Source organism: Cricetulus griseus, chromosome 7, assembly GCF_003668045.3.
Source record: "Cricetulus griseus strain 17A/GY chromosome 7, alternate assembly CriGri-PICRH-1.0, whole genome shotgun sequence".
Lineage (NCBI taxonomy): Eukaryota > Metazoa > Chordata > Mammalia > Rodentia > Cricetidae > Cricetulus > Cricetulus griseus.
Genome location: NC_048600.1, coordinates 79,727,815 through 79,750,233, shown reverse-complemented (window position 1 = coordinate 79,750,233; position 22,419 = coordinate 79,727,815). Strand labels below are relative to the sequence as shown.

Genomic DNA, 22,419 nt, shown 5'->3' with positions numbered 1-22,419 from the left:
GAAAAAATTTTAAGGTCTCCTAGGAATGTCAGAAGCTACACCTATAAAGTTTCACCAACATGACTGCAAGGACAAATGGGCAGGTTAGACATATACATGTTAATAAAGTCCTAGGCAGTATTAAAAACTAGATAGATAACTATTGACTTCTTCCTAACACTCTGTAGGCAAAATAAGGTAATAAAGAACATTTGAAAACATAAAATACTCTAGCAAAAATAACAGTCTAAGAAGGATGCAGGAATAAAGAGGGGACACTTACGCCATTTGATCAAGTGGAAGACAGACTCAAAAAAGGCTCATCACAAATAGACTTACCTGAGTAAAGGTGTTCTCTCAGCCTGGACCATTCTCCCACTTCCTAGTCACTTTCTGCTACATATAAATGTGATAGGTTTCTATGGGCTGGTCCTGGAGCTCTCAATTCCCAAGTGTGCTCTTCTATGAAAATGGTATGCTCAGAACTGATAGTCAATACACCGTGAACACAACAGATACAAGGAAGATAAAGACTAACTCAGCTCACTTTATTTCAAATAAGGGACAGTTAAATGAGAACTTTGTCACCTGTCTGACAAAGGCAGCATGCACTTAGGCCTCCCTACCTCCCCTTTTGCAACAGACAGCCTGCTCTAGATCCACAGTTGTAAAGCTGATCTGAGGTTCTCACTGCCAGCAGCAATCATGGCCTTATCAGTTAGGCTTTGTCAGAGAAAGCTACTAAAGCCATTATCTACATGACATGTCTTTCCCAAGGGGTCCAAAGTAAGAGACCAGCTCAAAAAGAAAGACTGGTTTCTTTTCCTGGTGCAAAAGGAAAAACTAAGCCAAGAAATCCACTCAGAATAACATCCCTCCATGACAAAACAGTGCCCAGCTCCTCTCCCTCCAACCTTCAGAGAGGAGAGGTCCTTTCTGATTGCAGTACCTCCAGGCAGAGCTGAGCAGGGCTGCAACAGACTGGCAGGCTGGCTGGGAGTGTGGCTATGGGCAGGGCTTCTTCCCCAGGTGTGATCTCTGATGCTTATCGAGGCTGGAGCTCCAGCTGAAGCGCTTGCCGCAGTGGGTACATTTATAAGGTTTCTCACCTGTGTGAACCCTTTGATGTCTATTAAAGTTTGACCTCTGAATAAACCTTTTCTCACAGATGGGGCATTTATAGGGTTTCTCTCCTGTGTGGATTTTCTCGTGGTAGCGCAAGCCTGATAAGTCACTAAAGCCTTTCCCACAGTAATCACATTTACAGGGCTTCTCTCCTGTGTGAGTTCTCTGATGTTTCACAAAGTCTGAGCTTCGCAGAAAGGCTTTTTTGCAAATGGGGCAATGAAAGTATGTCTCTCCGGTATGAGTCCTTTGGTGGAAAACAAGCTGTGAATTCCTATAGAAGGTTTTCCCACAGTCTCTGCAGGTGGGCAGTTTCTGGGCCATGGGAGCTCTGGCCTGTCCCTTCTGAGAGGCCTCTCTCTTCTCCTCCAGCCACAAGGCAGACAGCTCTCCTGAAGAAGAGGTCTGTATGTGCTGACCTAGCTGTTTCCCAGGGCCCCTTTCAGGAGGAAAGAGCTGCCCCCCTGGTGGTCCTTCACCCTGAAGGCTTTCCAGAGCTTCAGGGACATTCTCTCCTCCAAAGCGATGCAGCTCACTCTCACCCAGGAAATCCAAGGCAGTCTGTGGTGGTGCCTCACCTGATGCCTGACAGAAAACATCCAGAGACCCCTGGTCCCTGTGATTTTCCAAGTTTAAGTTCTCTTTGTCATTTTCTTGTCTGTCTTCTGAAAGGAAAAAGAAGGTTTAAATGGCAGTAACTGTTACTCCCTCTTCTCTAACTGATGAAAAGATGGCACTAGGGTATCATCTTCCTTTTTACTGAGAGGGTATCAATAGTGTGGAAGAAAACTATTGGCTGCCTGAGCGCTACAGGCGCCCTTTACCTTTGCTGGGTTCAAGGCTAGACTGGCTCTGGAGCTGAGCTACTCTCAACACCACAGGCTGCTAATGGGCTTTGCAGACCCCTCTACAAGCAAGCAGCATGCACTTACAAAAAAACAAAAAACAAACACGTTATATGCAAGCCATGCTTGTTAAGATGGCTGGTTTTCATTTTAAGATTTATTTTTATTATCTTTAATTATGTGTATTGAGTATGTTTGTGTATATACAAACATGGGTGTAGGTATTCACATAGGAGCTGGTGTCACAGGCATCTGTGAGCACCTGGCATGTATGCTGTGAACCAAACTCGGGTCCTCGGCAAGAGCAACAAACACACTCTCAACTGCTGAGCCATCCCTCTAGCTCCAATATTTTTATTTGATTATATATAAAATGTAAACATAATTTAAAAAAATTTAGAAAGGGAAAATAAACATACACGAGAAAACCCAATCAACCCCAAAACCCAAAAGCACTACCAAAGACGACTATATGTGTCTTCTTAGAGTCTTTGCTTTGAGACAGGGTCTCATCTTGTGGTCCCAGCTAGCCTGAACTTTTGTAGATCAGATTGGCTTCAAACTCAGAGATCCGCCTGCCTCTGCCCTGAGTGCTGGGATTAAAAGCATGAGTCACCACCACCACCACCACGGCTGGACTTCCAGTCTTTCTAATTTAATTTGCATGTACATATGTACAACCTGTTTTTAGATATCACTGATATTCTCTATCTGGCTATACAGCATTAATAGAGTAAACAACTGACACTGGTTTATTTAGTATTAAAAATGGACTCTTTTAAGAAACAATTTAATTAATGAACTTTATTAATGTGTCATTTTATTGTAGGTTAATGCAATAAGGCTGTATTTGCCACACTGGTTAAAAATAGCAGTTGTGTGCACCCTGCTTTTATGTATGTTTTCATATTTTTTTTGGTTTTGCTATGTTGTTCAGGTTAGCCTCAAATTCCTAGGTTCAAATGATACTCTTGCTCAGCCTCCTGGGTAGCTAGGAATTCAGGCACTGGACACCATACCCAGCTATACATACTTTACTAACTTTTATAAGCAATTATACTTTTTCTCCTAATGTACGTTTCTGATTATTACTCATGATGCAAATGATAAAGATTTTATTTTGGCTGGAAGATGTACTTAAAATTTTTAAATACTTTATCCTTATAAATCTAAGATTCTGTTCAGTGTCAGGAATCATAACATAAACTATAATCCCAGAGTGGGAAGGTGAGGCAGAAAGATCAGAAATTCAAAGACAGCCTAGACCACACAGCAAGACCCATCTAAGGTAAAAGAGTTTACTTAAGCTGAGTCTGGTCACACATACCTGTAATGCCACCTTCCAGGAGGTAGATAAATGAGGGACAAAAGTCCAATAGCATCTTAGGCTACACATTGGGTTCAAGGCCAGAAGGTCTACATAAGACTCTGCCTCAAAAAAGTTAAATAAAATGAAACAAGCATAAAATAAGAGGCTGTTTTCTTCTCTTTTTCATTTTCACCTTAACAATGGCCTGCCAGATATAGGAACCTGTCCATGAACTAGAACTGAATGTATTAATTCTCAGAGTGCCAGACATAACCCACTCAAAGGGTACAAGTACCATCTCTCTCATCTTTAAATAAGACTCTATAAACAGATTAAACAGATCTCTTTTTTTTTTTTTTTGGTTTTCCGAGACAGGGTTTCTCTGTGTAGCTTTGGAGCCTATCCTGGCACTCGCTCTGGAGACCAGGCTGGCCTCGAACTCACAGAGATCTGCCTGCCTCTGCCTCCCGAGTGCTGGGATTAAAGGCGTGTGCCACCAACGCCCGGCTAAAGAGCCAAGTAACAGTCACCATCAAAGAGTTATAATAAACACATTGTGTACTTAAGAATTCCCACCTAGTGGTGATGGCACACACCTTTAATGCCAGCACTTGGGAGGCAGAGGCAGATGAATCTCTGTGAGTTTGAGGTCAGTCTGGTCTACAGGGAGAGTTCCAGGACAGCCAAGAATAGCTAAGGCTACATAGAGAAACCCTATCTCAAAAAAAAAGAAAAAAAAAAAATCCCCACTGTGGAAACCTATGTTGTTAATCATGTGTTTACTACAATAAGTATCACTGTAATAAGCAATTCTCTTAAGTTTTTGTCCATTTTCTGATCAATACCTTAAAGGAATTCCTCAAAGCACAACTGTTATACCTATGGCATGAACATTACCGGTTCTTTTCTAAAAATTTGCTCTTGGGTTTATTTATTTTAGTGTATGTCTGATTGTATGTATGGATATCACATACACACAGATACACACAGGAGCCTATGCAGGTCAGAAGAGGGTTTAGGATTCCCCCGGGACTGGAGTTACAGATGGTTGTGAGATGTATCTAGACACTAGGAACCAAACCCAGGGCCTCTATATGTACACTAAGAGTCATAAACAACTGAGCTGTCTCTGCAGCCCCAAGGTCCTAACATCTACTGGCAATTTAATTCCCAGAAGGACTCTCCCAACTGTAGTATGTCATTAAGCTGGGGAAATGGGGAAGGAGCTAATAAATATTGAGTATTGAATGGTTTTCTACATATGCTATTTAGACCACTGAAAAATGGATTTTTGTTATTGTAAATCTTAATTCCTCAGTGATGAAAGGATGAATCTTTTTTTTTTCCCCCACCACATATGGGAGCTATTTTTCACTGCTGTCCAAATCTTACTGAGAAAGTAATTTGTTCTCATCAATTTGCTTTTTAACTTTCTCTATATTAAGAAAAATAATATTGATCACTGTTTATCAAGTTCACCAAAATGTTTTACACCAATTTAGTTGCAGTAATTTTGTTTGGAGTAATTTTTATTTATAGATTTTTTTACTTTGTAAGTACCAGTATCTGTTAATCTTTTCTTCAACAATTTCTTTTATTGCCTCTATCCTTAGAAAAATGTTTTCAATCCAAACAGGATGCAAATATCTACTCATTTGCTTCTTTATGTCTACTTTGCACATTACTTTCTTAAAATTGATTTCTAACTTATTCTGTTAAGCAACACAGTCAAAACTGAACAGTGTTCCCCAACGCTTCCTTACAGCCCTAAACAGAGAAGCACCTCCTGTGCTTCCCTCCATCAGAAGTGAGCCAGAGAGCCCAGCTCTTCCTGGGCTGAGCATCTTCCAGCTTTTCCGACCAGTCTTCCTTGCTGTTAAGATATCTACTTAGGAATCATGGAACTTTTTGATCGCTGTCATTGGTGGGTTTTTTAATGCCTTGAGACTCTGATTACAAACACAGATCTGCTTTTACTCTAACTGTCCTTCCATATGGTCAAAGAAAACAGCATTTCTCTCGTGACTTCTGCAGCTGGTCTGTTACATTTTCCAACTGGCCCTTTCCTATCTTTTCCCTACAGTTTCTGCCCCAGTTCAGAGTCTCTTCCCTGTGCAGCTAGACTTCTACTTCGGCTCTTCACAGGCTTCTCTTTCCAGTGTTCTCTTTGTCCATATCACCACCAAATTCATCTCTCCACACTTCCTTCTACTACCTTTTCTCCAGCTTCTATCTCTAGCTATAAGGACAGGCTTATTCAAGGCAGAACCTAATGGTGCCAAGTCAGCAAGAGGGATGGCTTTAAAAGAGGGGGGGAGGGAGGGAGGGAGGGAGGGAGGGAGGGGGGGGGAGGGAGGGAGGGAGGGAGGGAGGAGGGAGGGAGGGAGGGAGGGAGGGAGGGAGGAAGGAAGGAAGGAAGGAAGGAAGGAAGGAAGGAAGGAAGGAAGGAAGGAAGGACAGACAGACAGACAAACAGAAACAGTTTGGGATATAGTGAGCTGACTATCACAAAATCCTATTGCTGCAAGGTACAAGGTACAGGCAACCTCTGTCTTTTACTCTTCTGTTTTGTTTTGTTTTTCGAGACAGGGTTTCTCTGTGTAGCTTTGTAGCCTGTCCTGGATCTCACTCTGTAGACCAGGTTGGTTTCAAACTCACAGAGATCCACCTGCCTCTGCCTCCCGAGTTCTGGGATTAAAGGTGTGTGCCACCACTGCCCAGCTGCTTTACTCATTTTTATTGGGAATATAAAACCGCACCAAAAAAACATCATGTAATAATAATAATAATGGGCTCAGTGTATAAGACCACTTACTACTTGTACAGAGGACCTGGGTTCCTTTGTAGCAATGGATTTTAAACTTTCATGTCAGCAGAGAAGAGTAGTGAGAAAAGCTGGAAGATGCTTCATGAATGTCACCTAAGAAAGGAGCCCAAGAAGAGCTGGACTGTCTGGTTCACTTAGTGGGATCAACACTGTAATTTTAAAAATGTTTAAATTTTGCCTGCATATGTCTGTGCACTATGTGTACATGTGGTGTTTAAGGAGGCCAGAAAGGACCATCAGACTCCCTGGAAGTAGGGTTACAGACAGTGGCTGAGCTGCCATGTGGGTCCTAAGAACAGAACCCAGCAATACATGTTGCTTCAAATTAAAATTATAACAGGGCATTATGATGTGTACTTTGTATATGTAAGAGCCGGCTTGACTCCTAGCACCCCCCCCCAAAAAAAACTGATAATAAAGTCATATGTATCATTTCTTGTTCTTTGTAATACATTATCAAAAGAAAACAATCAGACTCCTTTGGGGAAAGGATAATTTGTCACAAAATTTCCACCCTAAGTCCTTTTCCTTCTTCAAGGTTCTAGAACTCAATGGGCATGTGTGTACATACAGTTGTATATGAGTGAACTGTTATATTTTCTATGACAGACATGTTTTAGAAAGTGCATCCAGAGTAAAGGAGAGCACAGCACAATAAATTCAGATTTATTCCCAGTCTTCAAATATGCTAAGCATCAGTTGCTGCTTTTTAATGAAGGTTGGGTACATTTTTCTGTTTATTTTGCTGATGGTATGTGGTTACTACTGATTATGAGCACAGTAAGAAAAGTTTAGTTTGGGGCCAGCAATATGGTTAAGTGGGAAACAATGCTTGCCACACAAACCAGATGACCTGAGTTTGATCCCCGAAACCCAAAAAAAGGTGGAAGAAGATTACATGACATAAAGCTGTCCTCTTGCCTCTACACACATGCAGGGACAAAGCATGCACCTACAGACATTCAATAAACATAGGTTAATAATAAAATAAAAATAATTTTTAAAAATCCAAAAGAGTAATTTCTCTGAAATTTTCTGGTTGGTGATAATAACAGCAGCTATTACAAAGTGTTTGAAGGAATTCTAACTACCTGTATTGGCCTCATTTTGTCTGAATGTGAATTCTCTCTGAGAAGGAAAACTATCAAACTAGACAAGACTGAAAGCACATCCAACATGTGGTCTCCCTTTCATGATTAAATAAATATGTCAACGGCCTTGTAGTGAGCAACATGGAAACCCAGCTTTGGTGTTCAAGCCAGATCACAGTTAGCGGTAACTAATGGGAAAAACTCTTTACCCACTGCTTCCAATTGAATATGAGTTAGTCAGAAATGGCTGGAGACCAGTGAAACCCACTGACCTTTGCAGGTGAGTCTTGGTATCTTCTCACTGATATGAAGTTGCAGCCCTGCCAGCTCTTCCCCATAGTCTGCTATGTTAGTCAGGTCAGGTTTGGAGTTAGAAATACCTGCTACCAAGAGAGAGAAATTTTGTGGGCTGAGATGAACGGTAACCTCTGGGAACTCAAACTGTGTCTTTTAAAAAAGAACCCTAGACACGGAGACAGTGATGCCACCAGAGAATGAGATGACAGGAACATATGGTGAATTCCTTAAAAACAATCTGATAAAGTGATCACAAGGATCTGGGGACCACTGGCAGGCTGGTGAAAGGATCAGGACAGGGACTCCACCAGCTACTAGTTTAGGCAACTTAGTAGGAAGAGAGCACAGATTCAAGACCAGTCACAATTAAATGCACCGTAACCCAGGCCCTGGGAACTGTGGAAGAATAAGCAAGTCTTTAGTCTGATGATACTTCTAGCATCTTTAAAAGAAAGAGGAATGTCATGGCTGGGTATGGTAGTGCTCACTTTTAGTCCCAGCACTCAGATAGCAAAGACAGGCAGGTCTCTGTGAGTTCAAGGGCTACAAAGTGAGACTGTCTCAAAAAGGGAAAAATAAGGGGTTGGGGGTGGAGAATGCCATCACCATGCCTATTTATTTCATAAATTAAAGGTATTACTGAATGTCACATACTCACACAGTTCCTGACAAACAGAGCAATTTCAGCATTGGGACATTCCTACTTATAAGCTTGCTATCTCTAACTCTCCAAGTTCCTACAGTAGCACCAATGATTTCCTTTACTCACAAACCCTGAGCAGGTTTCTAGGAATGCACAGAAAATACTAATACTTTACCAATCTTTTCATCTCCTCCTATCAAGCAGGCCTCACCTCCTGAGACCATTTTCCCATAGGTCTCCAGCATGAAATCCCAGTACTGTTCCTTCTGAGTAGAATCCAGGTGTCTCCACTGTTCCTAGAAAAAAAAATCACAGAAGTAGCATTCCAATGAAGGTGCTTAAATCTGCTTAAAAGAGCACAGAAAGCCGAGAGGAAGGAATTGGCCATAGACCCTTGTCAACAGGAGACCTAAGAACTCACAGGAACACAGGATAAGAACAAAGAGACCAAAGGGAAGGAAGACGACAGACTTCAGATCAGCATTTCTTGCCTAGTTTAGAAAACACTAGGGGTGAAATTTCGGGTTTTATGCTGCATGTATTTAGGAATGAAGAATGCCACCATTCTTCACTGACCCTTGTTCTTGTCCTTTCAAGAGATGCAGTGAAGCTTTTATAACTCTGAGGACCTGCTATCCTTACTACTGGAAACCTAGACATTTCAAAGAGAAAGGAAAGAAATAAAAAGGCATTACTGGGAAAAGCAAGTGTAAAGGAGTGAAAGATAGGAAAAGTCAACAATGAAGTCAACTGCAAAATCTGATTCTGAAACAAAAGCTGGTGGCTTCGAAAGCATCAGGTGTCCCAACGGCACGCATCTGGACCCCCTCAAAGGTTCACAGAAAGCCTAACATGAAGTTGGTTTAACTCTCAATGCTCCTGAGAAAGGTGCTCCCTTGTTACCCAAAGTAGTCTTTCTTCTTTTCTTCAACTGCAGGCTTAAGACCCAAAACCTGGAAGGCCACCCATCTCACATCTACCTACTTTCCAAACTCAAATTTCATACTCCCCACAAGAAGCTGACAATAACAACCCAGAGGGACTGGCAGCACACTCTGTGGAGTCACACATACTGAACCCCAAGTCCCAAACTGGTCACTTTCTAGCTGTATGACCTTGAACAAGTTATTTAACCTTCTGGAGTCTTGGTCCTCACCTGCTATTAGCACTGAACTCAAGAATTTGTTGGGAGGCTTGAAAGAAATAATACAAGTACCACTGTTACAAAAGTCACTGCCACTTTTCACCCTCAGTTCTAAAGCAAGTCTGCCACCTAGTGTCACAAATGTCTCCAGGAGCGTCACCAAAAGTCTTAAATTAGATGCTGGGGTGGGGGTATATTTTGGTATTAAAAACATCAGAACACTCAGAAGCTCCCTCAATATACATACTTAACTATAGTCTATATAAAAAACTGAATTTAAACTTATTATTTTGTTACTTTTTAATGAATAAAGCTCCTGTAAACAGCCAGCCTGTGTAAATACTGCTGAATACAGGAGTCCTTGCTGGAACACACGAGACACTCATTTTGGTGCTGGCAGTGGAAAGGACACCACACAAGTACCTGACAGAATGCCAGCTTTGCTGGACACTGGACATTTCCCATGGCACAAAACAGCTGCTGCTATGTGCACTGTCAAGCAAAAGAGCACATGCACCAGAAGCTCCAACATAACCAGCAGCCAACAGACAGCCCAGAGCAGTGTGGGTCAGGGCCGCTCAACAGTGCACCTCTGGCTGAAAGCCTCACACTCCAGAAATGCCAAGAAGCTGAGGCTTGAATGTAACTCCCACTAGCGATGCAAGGTACCAGCAGCCATCACCTTTCCCTTTGAAAACCACAAGGTCCTGCTCTAGAGGACACAAGCAAGTGCAATGATGGGGGACTCGTGTTCCTGTGTGGAAACAGCACCATCTTGTGGACGTATGAGCTATGCCACCTTTGACTCAGTGAAGAGAGGAATCCTACCAATTCTGATAATGAAGTATACATAGAGGTAATCACACCCCTTCAGCATCCTGATGTGATTAGCAAAATTCCCAATTTACAGACAAGACTGAAGGTAAGGGCTATTTATATTTAAATTTCCCTTCATTTTCAAAGGATTCCATTAAATACAAAAGCTTTGCCAAGGCAGATCATGGATGGCTCATTTGCTTTAGTGCTTGGTAGGTGGTTGTCAGCTAATACAGGCACTGTATTGTATGTATAATTGCCAATTAGCCAATACAGGCACTGTATATGTATATAATTGCCAATCTGCTAATATAAGTACCGTACTGTATATATAACTGCCTATCAGCTAATACAGGTACTGTGCATGTTTATAGTTGCCAGTTGGCTAATATAGGCACTGTAGGTGTGTATAGTCACCAATTGGCTAATACAGGTACTCTAAGTGTGTAAGTCATCAATCACCTAATATAAGCACTGTGTATGTGTAACTACCAATAATGAACAGTGCTGGTGAACATTTTCAATATTTGGTTATTGTTTTATTTTGTGAATGGCCTCAAATTCTAATCCTGTTGCCTCAGCCTTCAGCACGCTAGAATTACCGGAAAGTACCACCATGACCAGCTTTGATCTTTTAAGTTATCCAAAACAGATGATAGTTGGTGTCTGCACTATTTTAACAGTATTAACCAATTCTCCAGGACTATACCTATAGACTCTAAAAACAACAATCCTTTGATAAATTGATAAAGACAGCTTGGTACTATCATAAATTTAGACCGACAGACCAATGGCATAGAATAGAGGATTTGAACATAAGATGACAAAGCTGCACACACATGATTTTTGACTACGGAGGCAAGAAGTTACACTGGAAAAAAAAAATAGCTGTTCAACAAATAAATGGTGCTGGCAAAACCAGTTATCTACCTGAAGGATGAAATTAGGTTCTTTCACCTTGTACAAAAATCAACTCAAAAATGGGCTGAAGACCTTAACTTAAAACCTTACAAGCTGAAAATTTCAGAAGAAAACATAGGGACTACTCTTCAAGACACTGGGGTGGGCAAGAACACCGGCAGTACAGGAACTGGCAGTAACAAACAGGACCAAGTATCTACAGACAGACCTCATGAAAATCAAACCCTGCACAGCAAAGGAAGCCAGCAGCAGAATACACAGCCCACGGGATGGATGGGAGGAAAATAGCCCAAATATACAAAGAACTGCAGAAACTAAATACCATGGGATGAAAGTGCAGCTACACAGAAAGGAATTAGCAGTTTTCCAGTGACTCTTAGCCCTGAGTAGCAGGCTTCTCTGTACTGTGCCACAATCCTCCCCATCTACATTTTCACATCTCTGATTTCAGTTACTCACTGTCAACTGGAGACTAGGAGGATCAAATGGTACTTTTCAGAATGAATTCCTAGGGTTTAAATTGTACACTATTCTTTCATTTATAATTTGTCTGCTTGTTTGTTGTTTTTTAAGACAGCTTCTTCAGTAGAGTTCAGTCTGTCATGAAACCCACTAGAACCTACAACTCTATTTCATTCTGTAAAGTGCTAAAATCATAGGTGTGCCACCACACCCAGCAACTGTGCATCACTCTGAGTGGATGATTCAATCTTGAACAGGATGTAAGCCATCAATTCAGCCAGCATATCCACTCTGCATGTGCTACCCACCCACTTGCCACTTAGCAGCTGTTTGCTCAGACTCACTGTTGCAATATCACAGTCCTGTTCAACTGGCCCTTATTTTACTTAATAGAGGCCCCTTAGCAGAAGTACAAAATATGGTGGACATGCCAGACAGAAGCCATAAGTATTTACTGTGTGAAAAATGAAAACATTCTCTACTCATTAAAAAAAAAAAGCCATATACAGAGGTTGCTAAGATGTGTAGTAAGAATGAATCTTCTACCCATAAGATGGCGAAAAAGAAAAATGCTAGTAATGCTGCAAAACACGTGTCTATACTGTGAAGATGTCTTTGCCAAGACAACCTCTGACTGGTTTAATAAAAAGCTGAAAGGCCAACAGCTAGGCAGGAAGAAGTTAGGAGGGGCTTCCTGGTGACCTCTTTCTCTTGGGTAGGCTTGGCATACAGAGGTTCAGCTCTTTTAAGAGGCTCTGCAGTGCAGTTGAGCACTTGGACAGCAGGCACTTGGTACAAACACCTGCTGTAGGCAAACACAACACATTCCTAGAGCTGGGGCAGGTAAATGCTCCTCTGGGGCCCACACCTACCAGCATGAGGCTAGACTCTCAGGGAACCAAGGGGAGCAGAGCCAGCCAAAGCAGAGGGCCTAGTCACCTTCCACAGTTTAAGTTTTGGCTCATGTGGTCAAGAGAATACTAAAAACTCAGGAGTAAAGAAGCCATGTCCAGGCCAAGAAAACCTCTGAACAGGTTTACAATGTGTTTAAATGCTCAAGAAAGACAAAAGATGGGTATAGACAGTCATAAGAGCAAATAGTTTAAAAATAAAGCAAAGTCTTTAAAGAAAGTGTAAAGTACGCCAGCCTGACCCCTACCCAAGTGAGTGTACTCTCCGCTCCTGCCCGACTCCTGCCCAAAGTCCCACTCACCCCAGATCTCTCTGGGCCTGCTCCTGCTTGGAGTGGACGCGCCCAGCCAGGGAGGAGCTCCCTGAGTCTAGAAACACCTCACTCTTCCTTCCTCCTCCGACGGCCGAACCCTACCCAGTGAAGAGACTACCAGGAGAGGCAAGACCATTCAGAGCTGCAGACATTGAAGTCTTGGCCCACACATACCACCGGGTGACAAGAGGAAGATAGAGAGATCCCACCTGCACCCACTGTAAGAAGAGATGGGAAGAAAACAGAGTAAGAACACATTCAACATCAGAAAGACCAATATGACACCACCAGAATCTAGGGATTCCACACCAGCAAGATCTGAAAAGCCCAACACAGAGGGTGAAGAAGAGATGGACCTCAAAAATTATCTTAGATGGGCATCGGTGGCGCACACCTTTAATCCCAGGACTCGGGAGGCAGAGGCAGGTGGATGGATCTGTGTGAGTTCGAGGCCAGCCTGGTCTACAGGGAGAGTGCCAGGATAGGCTCCAAAGCTACACAGAGAAACCCTGTCTTGAAAAAAAAAAAAATTATCTTAGGAAGATGATAGAGACCTTTAAAGAGGAAACAAGAAAATCCCTTAGAGAAATAGAAGAAAAAACAAGCAAAAAATTACATGAAATGGAGGAAAAGACAAACCAAAAAATTCAAGAAATAAACAAATCTCTTAAAGAATCTAAAGAAAGCCAAGAAAAAAAAAAAAACAAAAAAACAAGTGAAGGAAGCACTGGAACAGTTCAAGGCATGAAAGCTGAAACAGAAACAATAAAGAAAACACAGAATGAGGGGATGCTAGAAATAGAAAGGCTGAATAAATGATCAGGAACTAAAGATGTGAATATAACCAATAGAATTCAAAAGATGGACGAGAGAATCTCAGTTGTTGAAGACTCGCTGGAGGATATACAGTCATCAACCAAAGAAAATCTCAAGTCCAACAAATCCCTAACACAAAATATCCAGGAAATATGGGACACTGTGAAAAGGCCTAATCTAAGAATAATAGAAGAAGGTAAAGAAATACAACTCAAAGGTACAGAACACATATTCAACAAGGTAATAGAAGAAAACTTCTCCAACCTACAGAAGGATATGCCTATGAAAGTACAAGAAGCTTACAGAACACCAAACAGACTGGACCACAAAAAGAAGTCCCCTCAACATATAATAATCAAAACAACAAACCTACAGAATAAAGAGAAAATATTAAGGGCAGCAAAGGAAAAAGGCCAAGTAACATAGAATGGCAGACCTATCAGGATCACTCCCGACTTCTCAATGGAAACTTTGAAAGCCAGGAGGTCCTGGATACATACCCTACAAACACTAAGGGAGCATGGATGTCAACCCAGACTACTGTACCCAGCAAAACTTTCAATCACTATAGATGGAGAAAACAAGATCTTCCATGACAAAAGAAGATAACTACACTCACAAAAACATAGGCAATAGATAATCCAATTTTACCAAACACAAAAAGAAACAGGAGAGCAAAATACACACACAATGACATCACCAAAAATAAATACAAAACAAACAAAAACCAACAATCAATGGACATTAATATCCCTCAATGTCATGGGTCTTCACCTGCCCATAAAAAGATACAGGCTAACAGAATGGATATGAAGACAGAATCCATCCTTCTGCTGTATATAAGAAACACACCTCAACTTCAAAGACAGGCGTTACCTCAGAGTAAAGGGTTGGGAAAATATTTTCCAATCAAATGGGCCCAAAAACAAGCTGGTGTAGCAATCCTAATATCTAACAAATTAGACTTTAAACTAAAATCAAAAGAGATGAAGAAGGGCATTTCATACTCATCACAGGAAAAGTCCATCAAGATGAACTCTCAGTCCTGAACATCTATGCCCCAAATACGAAGGCACCCACATTTATAAAAGAAACATTATTAAAGCTCAAACCACACATAACACTACACACACTTATAGGAGACTTCAACACCCCACTTTCACCATACACAGGACCACCAGACAGAAACTTAACGAAGAAACAAAGGATCTAACAGAAGTTATGACCCTACTGGGTTTAACACATATCTATAGAACATTCCAAACACAAAAGAATATACCTTCTTCTCAGCGCCACATGGAACCTTCTCTAAAATTGACCACATAGTTGGCAACAAAGCAAACCTCCACAGATACAAAAGAATTGAAATAACCACCTGTATCTTATCAGATCACCATGCTTTCAAGTTAGAATTCAACAGCAATACAAATTGCAGAAAACCTACAAACTCGTGGAAATTTAATAACACCCAATTGCACCATTCCTGGGTTGAGGAAGAAATAAAAAAAAAAAGAAATTAAAGACTTCCTAGAATTTAATGAGAATGTAGATACAACATACCCAAACTTATGGGACACTCTGAAAGCAATGCTAAGAAGAAAGTTCATAACACTAAGTGCCCACATGAAGAAACTGGAGAAAAGTCACACTAGAGAATTGACAGAACAACTGAAAGCTGTAGAGCAAAAAGAAGCAAACTCACCAAGGAGGAGTAGATGGCAAGGAAATAAACTGAGGGCAGAAATCAATAAAGTAGAAACTAGGAAAACATTACAAAGAATCAATGAAACAAAGAGTTGGTTCTTTGAGAAGATCAACAAGATAGACAAACCTCTATCCAAACTAACCAAAAGGCAGAGAGAGAGCATGCTAATTAACAAAATCAGAAATGAAAGGGGGGATATAACAACTGACACTGAGGAAATCCAGAGAATCTTCAGGTCATACTTTGAAAACCTGTACTCCACAAAATTCGAAAATCTAAAGGAAATGGACAGTTTCCTGGATAGATATCACTTACCAAAATTAAACCAAAAACAGATAAGCAGTTTAAATCGACCTATAACCCCTAATGAAATAGATGCAGTCATCAAAAGCCTCCCAACCAAAAGAAGCCCAGGGCCAGATGGCTTCACAGCAGAATTCTACCAGAAATTCGAACAAGAGCTAATACCAGTACTCCTCAAACTGTTCTGCACAATAGAAGCAGAATGGACATTGCCAAACTCTTTTTACGAGGCTACAATCACTTTGATACCCAAGCCACACAAAGATATAACTAAAAAAGAGAACTACAGACCAATATCCCTCATGAACATCGATGCAAAAATACTCAACAAAATATTGGCAAATCAATCCAAGAACACATTGGAAAAATCATCCACTATGATCAAGTAGGCTTCATCCCAGGGATGCAAGGATGGTTCAACATACAAAAATTCATCACTGTAATCCACCATATAAACAAACTGAAAAAGAAAAACCAAATGATCATCTCACTAGATGCTGAAAAGGCCTTTGACAAAATCCAACATCCCTTCATGAGAGAACAGGAATAACAGGTACATATCTAAACATGATAAAAGCAATATACACCAAACCAACAGCCAACATCAAACTAAATGGAGAGAAACTCAAAATGATTCCTCTAAAATCAGGAACAAGACAAGGCTGTCCACTGTCTGCATATCTCAATATTGTACTTGAAGTTCTAGCTAGAGCAATAAGACAAGAAAAGGAGATCAAAGGGATACAAACTGGAAAGGAAGAAGTCAAACTTTCACTAGTTGCAGATGACATGATAGTCTACATAAGTGACCCGAAAAACTCTACCAGGGAACTCCTACAGCTGATAAATACCTTCAGCAAAGTAGCAGAATACAAAATTAACTCAAAAAAATCAGTAGCCTTATTATATACAGATGATAAATGCAATGAGAAAGAAATTAGAGAAACATCACCCTTCACAATGTCCACAAGCAACATAAAATATCTTGGGGTAACACTAACCAAAAAAGTGAAAGACCTGTACAGTAAGAACTTTGAGTCTTTAAAGAAAGAAATTAAAGAAGATACCAGAAAATGGAAAGATCACCCATGCTCTTGGATAGGTAGAATCAACATAGCAAAAATGGCAATCTTGCCAAAAGTAATCTACAGATTCAACGCAATCCCCATCAAAATCCCAACACAGTTCTTCACAGACCTTGAAAGAACAATACTCAACTTTATATGGAAAAACAAAAAACTCGGGATAGCTAAAACAACTCTATACAATAAAGGATCTTCTGGAGGCATCACAATCCCTGACTTCAAGCTCTATTATAGAGCCACAGTTCTGAAAACGGCTTGGTATTGGCACAAGAATAGACAGATAGACCAATGGAATCGAATTGAAAACCCTGATATTAACCCACACACCTATGAAAACCTTATTTTTTAAAAAGATGCTAAATCTATACAATGGAAAAAAGATAGCATCTTCAACAAATAGTGCTGGCACAACTGGATTCGGACATGCAGAAGATTGCAGATAGATCCATATCTGTCACCATGCATAAAACTTAAGTGCAAATGGATCAAAGATCTCAACATAAATCCAGCCACACTGAGTCTTCTAGAAGAGAAAGTAGGAGATACCCTTGAACGAATTGGCACAGGAGACCGCTTCCTGAACCTTACACCAGTAGCATAGACATTGAGATCTGCAACTAATAAACAGGACCTCCTGAAACTGAGAAGCTTCTGTAAATCAAAGGACACACTCAGCAAGACAAAACGGCAGCCACCAGAATGGAAAAAGATTTTCACCAACCCCACATCTGACAGAGGGCTGATTTCCAAAATACACAATGAACTGAAGAAGCTAACCACCAAAACACCAAACAATGAAATTAAAAAGTGGGGTGCAGAACTAAATAGAGAATTCTCAACAGAGGAAACTGAAATGGCTGAAAGACACTTAAGAAAGCACTCAAAATCCTTGGCCATCAGAGAAATGCAACTCAAAACAACTCTGAGATACCATCTTACACCAGCCAGAATGGCTAAAATCAAAAACACCAATGACAATCTATGCTGGAGAGGATGTGGAGAAGAAGGAACACTCCTCCATTGCTGGTGGGAGTGCAAACTTGTAAGACCACTTTGGAAATCATTATGGCAGTTGCTCAGAAAAATGGGAATCAGTCTACCTCAAGATCCAGCAATTCCTCTCTTGGGTATATACCCAAATAACGAAATACTGCACATTCATACAACAAGGACATATATAGCAGCATTGCTTGTAATAGCCAGAACCTGGAAGCAACCTAGATGCCCCTCAACTGAAGAATGGATAGAGAAAATGTGGTACATTTATACAATGGAGTACTACTCAGCAGAAAAAAGCAATGGAATCTTGAAATTCACAGGCAAATGGATGGAACTAGAAGAAACCATCCTGAGTGAGGTAACCCAGTCACAAAAAGACAAACATGGTATGTACTCACTCATATATGAGTTTTAGATATAGAGCAAAAGATTACCAGCCTACAATCCTCTTCACCAAAGAAACTAGGAAACAAGAAGGACTCTAAGGGAAAAATGCATGGACCCCAGGAATGGGAAGGGGTAGAAACTCCTGAGCTACTTGGGAGCATGAGGGTAGGGGAGAGATAGCTGCCAAAATGAGAGGAGGAGAAGAGGAGGGGAGAGGAGGAAATGGAGGAGCAGAAATGTTGAGTTGGGGGAAGAATAGAGGAGAGCAGGATGAGAGATACCATATCAGAGGGAGCCATTATAGGTCTGAGGAGAGAACTGGCACTAGGGAGATTTCCAGAGATCTACAAGGATGACACGAACTGACAATGTAGGCAATGGTGGAGACGATTACCTAAATACCCTTCCCCTATAATGAGACTGATGACTACTTTTTATGCCATCCTAGAGCCCTCATCCAGTGGCTGACGGAAGCAGAGGCAGACACCCACAGATATACACTAGGGGGAGGAATGAAGATCAAAGGGGTCGGTAACAGGTTGGTGAAACCCACAGAAACAGCTGGCCTGAACAAGGGGGAGCACATGGACCCCCAGACTGCTGTTTGGGAGGTCAGCACAGAACTGATCCAGACCCCTGACCATAGTTGTCAATTAGGAAGCCTCCGCACTCTAGGGGGCCCCTGGTAGGGGATTAGTATTTTTCCCTGGTGTAAGAAGGGACTTTGAGAGCCCATCCCATGCGAAAGGATGTACTCTCAGCCTGGACACATGAGGGAGGGCCTGGGCCCGGCCCAGGATGATGTGGTGGACTCTGGGAAGCTCCCATCGAGGGCCCTACCCTGCCTGGGGAGTGGAGGGCAGATGGGGTGGAGGGCAGGTGAGGGTGGGGGGAGGGTTGGGAGGAAGGAGAGGGAGAGGGAGAAGAGATTGACATGTGAAGCAAGCTTGTTCCTAATTTGAACTAATAAAAAAATTACAAAAAAAGAAGTGTAAAGTAATAATAATAATAATTAAAAAAAAAACCCAGGTAAGGATGGCCTTACCTGAGAGCATGGATCCTGTAATGTTGCTTTGTGGACTGAATTTTTTAAGTGCTGATGAGCAAACAGCAACTACTGAGAGACTCTGGATTATAGAGTGAACAGCTGAATTAAACCAGCCTATATACTTTAGGGATGTCTTGGGATAGAAGTTGGGAAATGTGTTGCATTGAGGAGATTTTTGTTTCCACAGGCAATGAAAAGCTATGGATTCCTTCAAAATTAATAAAGATCAGGTTGTACTGGAGAAAACCGGAGGATGTTGGTTACAGACGTGAGAGAGGATGCCAGGAAAAACTATAGGACAGGTGACATGTATGCTGAGCCTTCTACATGGGAACAGCTCTGAGACAGGATGAGACATGATGAATTTTGTTGGCTACAGAGGCCTCATGACCTGGCAGGCCAGTCATGCAATGGATAATGTGTCTGACTAAGGATCAGAGTTCTCGTGACTTATTATTATGTACCATCTTTTTATATGGCATGAATAGAGGTTTGGTTATACAGTCCAAATGGACTTAAGAAGTTGACACATGTCTTTTACCTGCTCAAACACATAACAAAAAAGTCATCTTTAGATGACTTCTGCACACCACACATTCCATACTTGTTTAGATATGTATGTTACCTTTAAAAGCTTGTTAGCAGAAAAAGAGGATCAGATACCAATGCTTCTGTTGCAGTTTCCTCAAAATTCTGCATCCAGAATAACTTCAAAACTGCTAACTCAGATGGTCCAGCCTCATATAATTCCTCAGCCAGAACTTTAGATAAGCCCTGCACTTCCCCATTACACAAAGACTGAACAACAAATGTTACAGCTACTTTTCCCAGGACTTGACCATATCTCAATTTTCTCAGGGTCCCCTAAAGATGCTGTCACCCCCAAACAACAGGAAGCAGTCTAGAGAACATTATACCCACATTCCAAAGAAGTGGAGTGTGTGGTTTCTGGATGTTCGTCATTATTTTTGGAGGGTCAGCTGCAAGTTGTTACTGGTTATGGAAAAAATAAAAGCTAAACAAAGGAGATTGGATCTCTTTCTGAAAAAGGGGCATATAGTATATTGATACAAATTTAAGGTTACTTTTGTTATATATACTGTATATTATGTTTCTACTCTTGTTTAAGGTAGTGTTGTTAACTATGAAGTTCATTTAAAAATGTAAAGTTCTAGCCCTTGAGAGCATTATTACATTGAAAGCCATTATTACAAACTGTTTAGGATAATTAAGAAATACAGGTTAGTAGTTAGTTGTGGTGATATCGTTCTTGCACAAATAAAGCCTGCCTGGGGGTCAGAGAATGGAGCTTGCCACTACCTAACCATAGAGGTCTGGAGATCTGTACAGACAGACAGGAAGTGCCATAGTTAGGCAGAAACAGGATATAAGCAGGGAGAAACAGAAATTTGCTCTCTTGTCTGCTGAGAAGCTTAGGAGGTAAGGTGTGCTGTGGCTTGCTTCTTCTCTCTGATCTCTCAGCATTTCCCTCTATATCTGACTCTGGTCTTTTATTATCTAGACCAATTAAAAACTCCTTTTACAGTTAGTCATCTAACAATCAGATTTGTGGCTATGTTAGGTAGGTTTTTAAGGTCAGAGATATATTTTAGATAGATAGGTAGTATTCAAACACTTCAGAGACCTACAGAATATGGCATTTACTATGTTTGAGTAACAAGGCTTTTCATGACAGTGAGATATGTCTGCTCCTGGCAGCACCAACTTACTTCAAAAAAAGGACGATGGGCACTGAAGAACTCCATATAGAGTTTGCTTTCATTGCAGCAAAGTTAGCCACTGGACAAGAAACTGCCCTTGCCTTGACTGACAGTATCTTGTCCAATTTGGACAAGCAGGACACAAAAGGAGGAGACTGCCAAACTTTGCCAAGACAAAGTCAGTCCTTCGAAATTCCACAAAATCAGATATTCTAGACCTTGAAGGCAAATGATGAATGCCCCCAAGTTCTAGATGAATCTTGGGTGACTGTCCAGGCAGCCAGATGTCTCTGTTGTTTCTATATTTTTGTAGTTTTGGAAGTTTCTTGCTTTGCACTTCCTGTTTACTCAAGCAATATTTTCTTTCTTAGGTCTCTGAGGGAGTTGAAGACTTGGTAGTTACAGTTACAATTTTCCTTGTTACGAAATTAAAAAAAGAAACACAAAAAAGGTTTAAAATGTATAAGGTTGAGAGACATAAAAGCTTAAATTGTTTATCTAAGAAAATGTCTTGAGATCTAAAAAGATAGTTGTGGGTTGGTAATAAAAGTTAGGACAGAAAGTGAATTACATACAAAACTTTTGACTCATTAAGATAAGACAGATAATGGAGTATTTTCTCTGAACCTGCCAAATGCAAATAGACTGGACACTGTGAATGTAACTCTTACCTGATAATTGTTCTTAATGTATATAGTTTTACTGTGTTAAGAGTTAAACCCTTTCCTTTTTTTCAGACAAAAAAGGGAAAATGTTATGGAATATTTGTTTCTTTGCCAAGGTGCCTTCTGATTGGTTTAATAAGAAGATGAATGGCCAATAGCTAGGCAGGAAGTTCCGGGGACAGAGAGGACTCTAGGAAGAAAGAAAGGTAGGGTTGCCAAGCCAGATGCAGAAGAAACAGGAGGTGTGAGATGGAAGAGAGTTAATGCCACATGGCAGAACACAGATTAATATAAATGGGTTAATTTAAGTTATAAGAGCTAGTTGAGACAAGCCTAAGCTAAAGGCCAAACGTTCAAATTAAAAGGCCAACCTTTCAAATTAATAAATCTCCGTGTCGTTATTTGTGAGCTGATGGCCCAAAGAAAAGTCTGACTACAGAGGCTGGGCATTGGTGGCACAACCTTTAATCCCAGCACTCGGGAGGCAGAGGCAGGCAGATCTCTGTGAGTTTGAGGCCAGCCTGGTCTACAAAGCGAGTTCCAGGACAGGCTCCAAAGCAATACAGAGAAACCCTGTCTTGAATAACAAAAAAAAAAAAAAAAAAAAAAAAAAAGGAAGAAGAAGTTTTGCTGTCACACTGTGAATCGTGAAGTTATGGCCAGAGTGGATGACAGAACTATCATCCACCTTACTTCATCTTGTCATAAAGGCCTGTGCCATCTGACATGGGCACATAAAGGTTCAATACAGCATTACATGGTAAGACATGGTAACATAGGAAACCATACTCATGTAACTCTCATTACAGTGTGCCCTTATAGTTACTCTGTTATTAAATGTTAATGTTAATCTCTCACCTTTCATAACTTACAGAGGACTGATAGGATAAGAAAGCCCACTATGTATAGGGTGTGCAGTGTCATCCATAGTTTCTGATATCTACTAGGTCTATGAAATCACACACACACACACAGTCTGAGCAAACTAGAACAAACTTTGTCCAAA

The 22,419-nt window shown here is 40.9% G+C and overlaps 1 protein-coding gene across 3 annotated transcripts in view; it reads right to left on the bottom strand.

Annotated features, from left to right (window-relative positions):
• Positions 1-495: 495 nt before the first annotated feature.
• The window catches only part of Znf18 (zinc finger protein 18), a 35,487-nt gene continuing 13,563 nt past the window's right edge, over positions 496-22,419 (bottom strand). Inside the window, exons 5-7 of one of the 3 annotated variants that reach the window (XM_027427138.2) lie at positions 8,328-8,412; positions 7,449-7,559; positions 496-1,769 (exon numbers count right to left, since the gene is read on the bottom strand). In XM_027427138.2, coding sequence (XP_027282939.1) covers positions 985-1,769; positions 7,449-7,559; positions 8,328-8,412 — 981 coding nt within the window. In that variant the 3' untranslated portion in view covers positions 496-984. The remainder of the gene's footprint in view (positions 1,770-7,448; positions 7,560-8,327; positions 8,413-22,419) is intronic. The other 2 variants (XM_027427139.2, XM_027427140.2) reach the window with 2 other exon arrangements.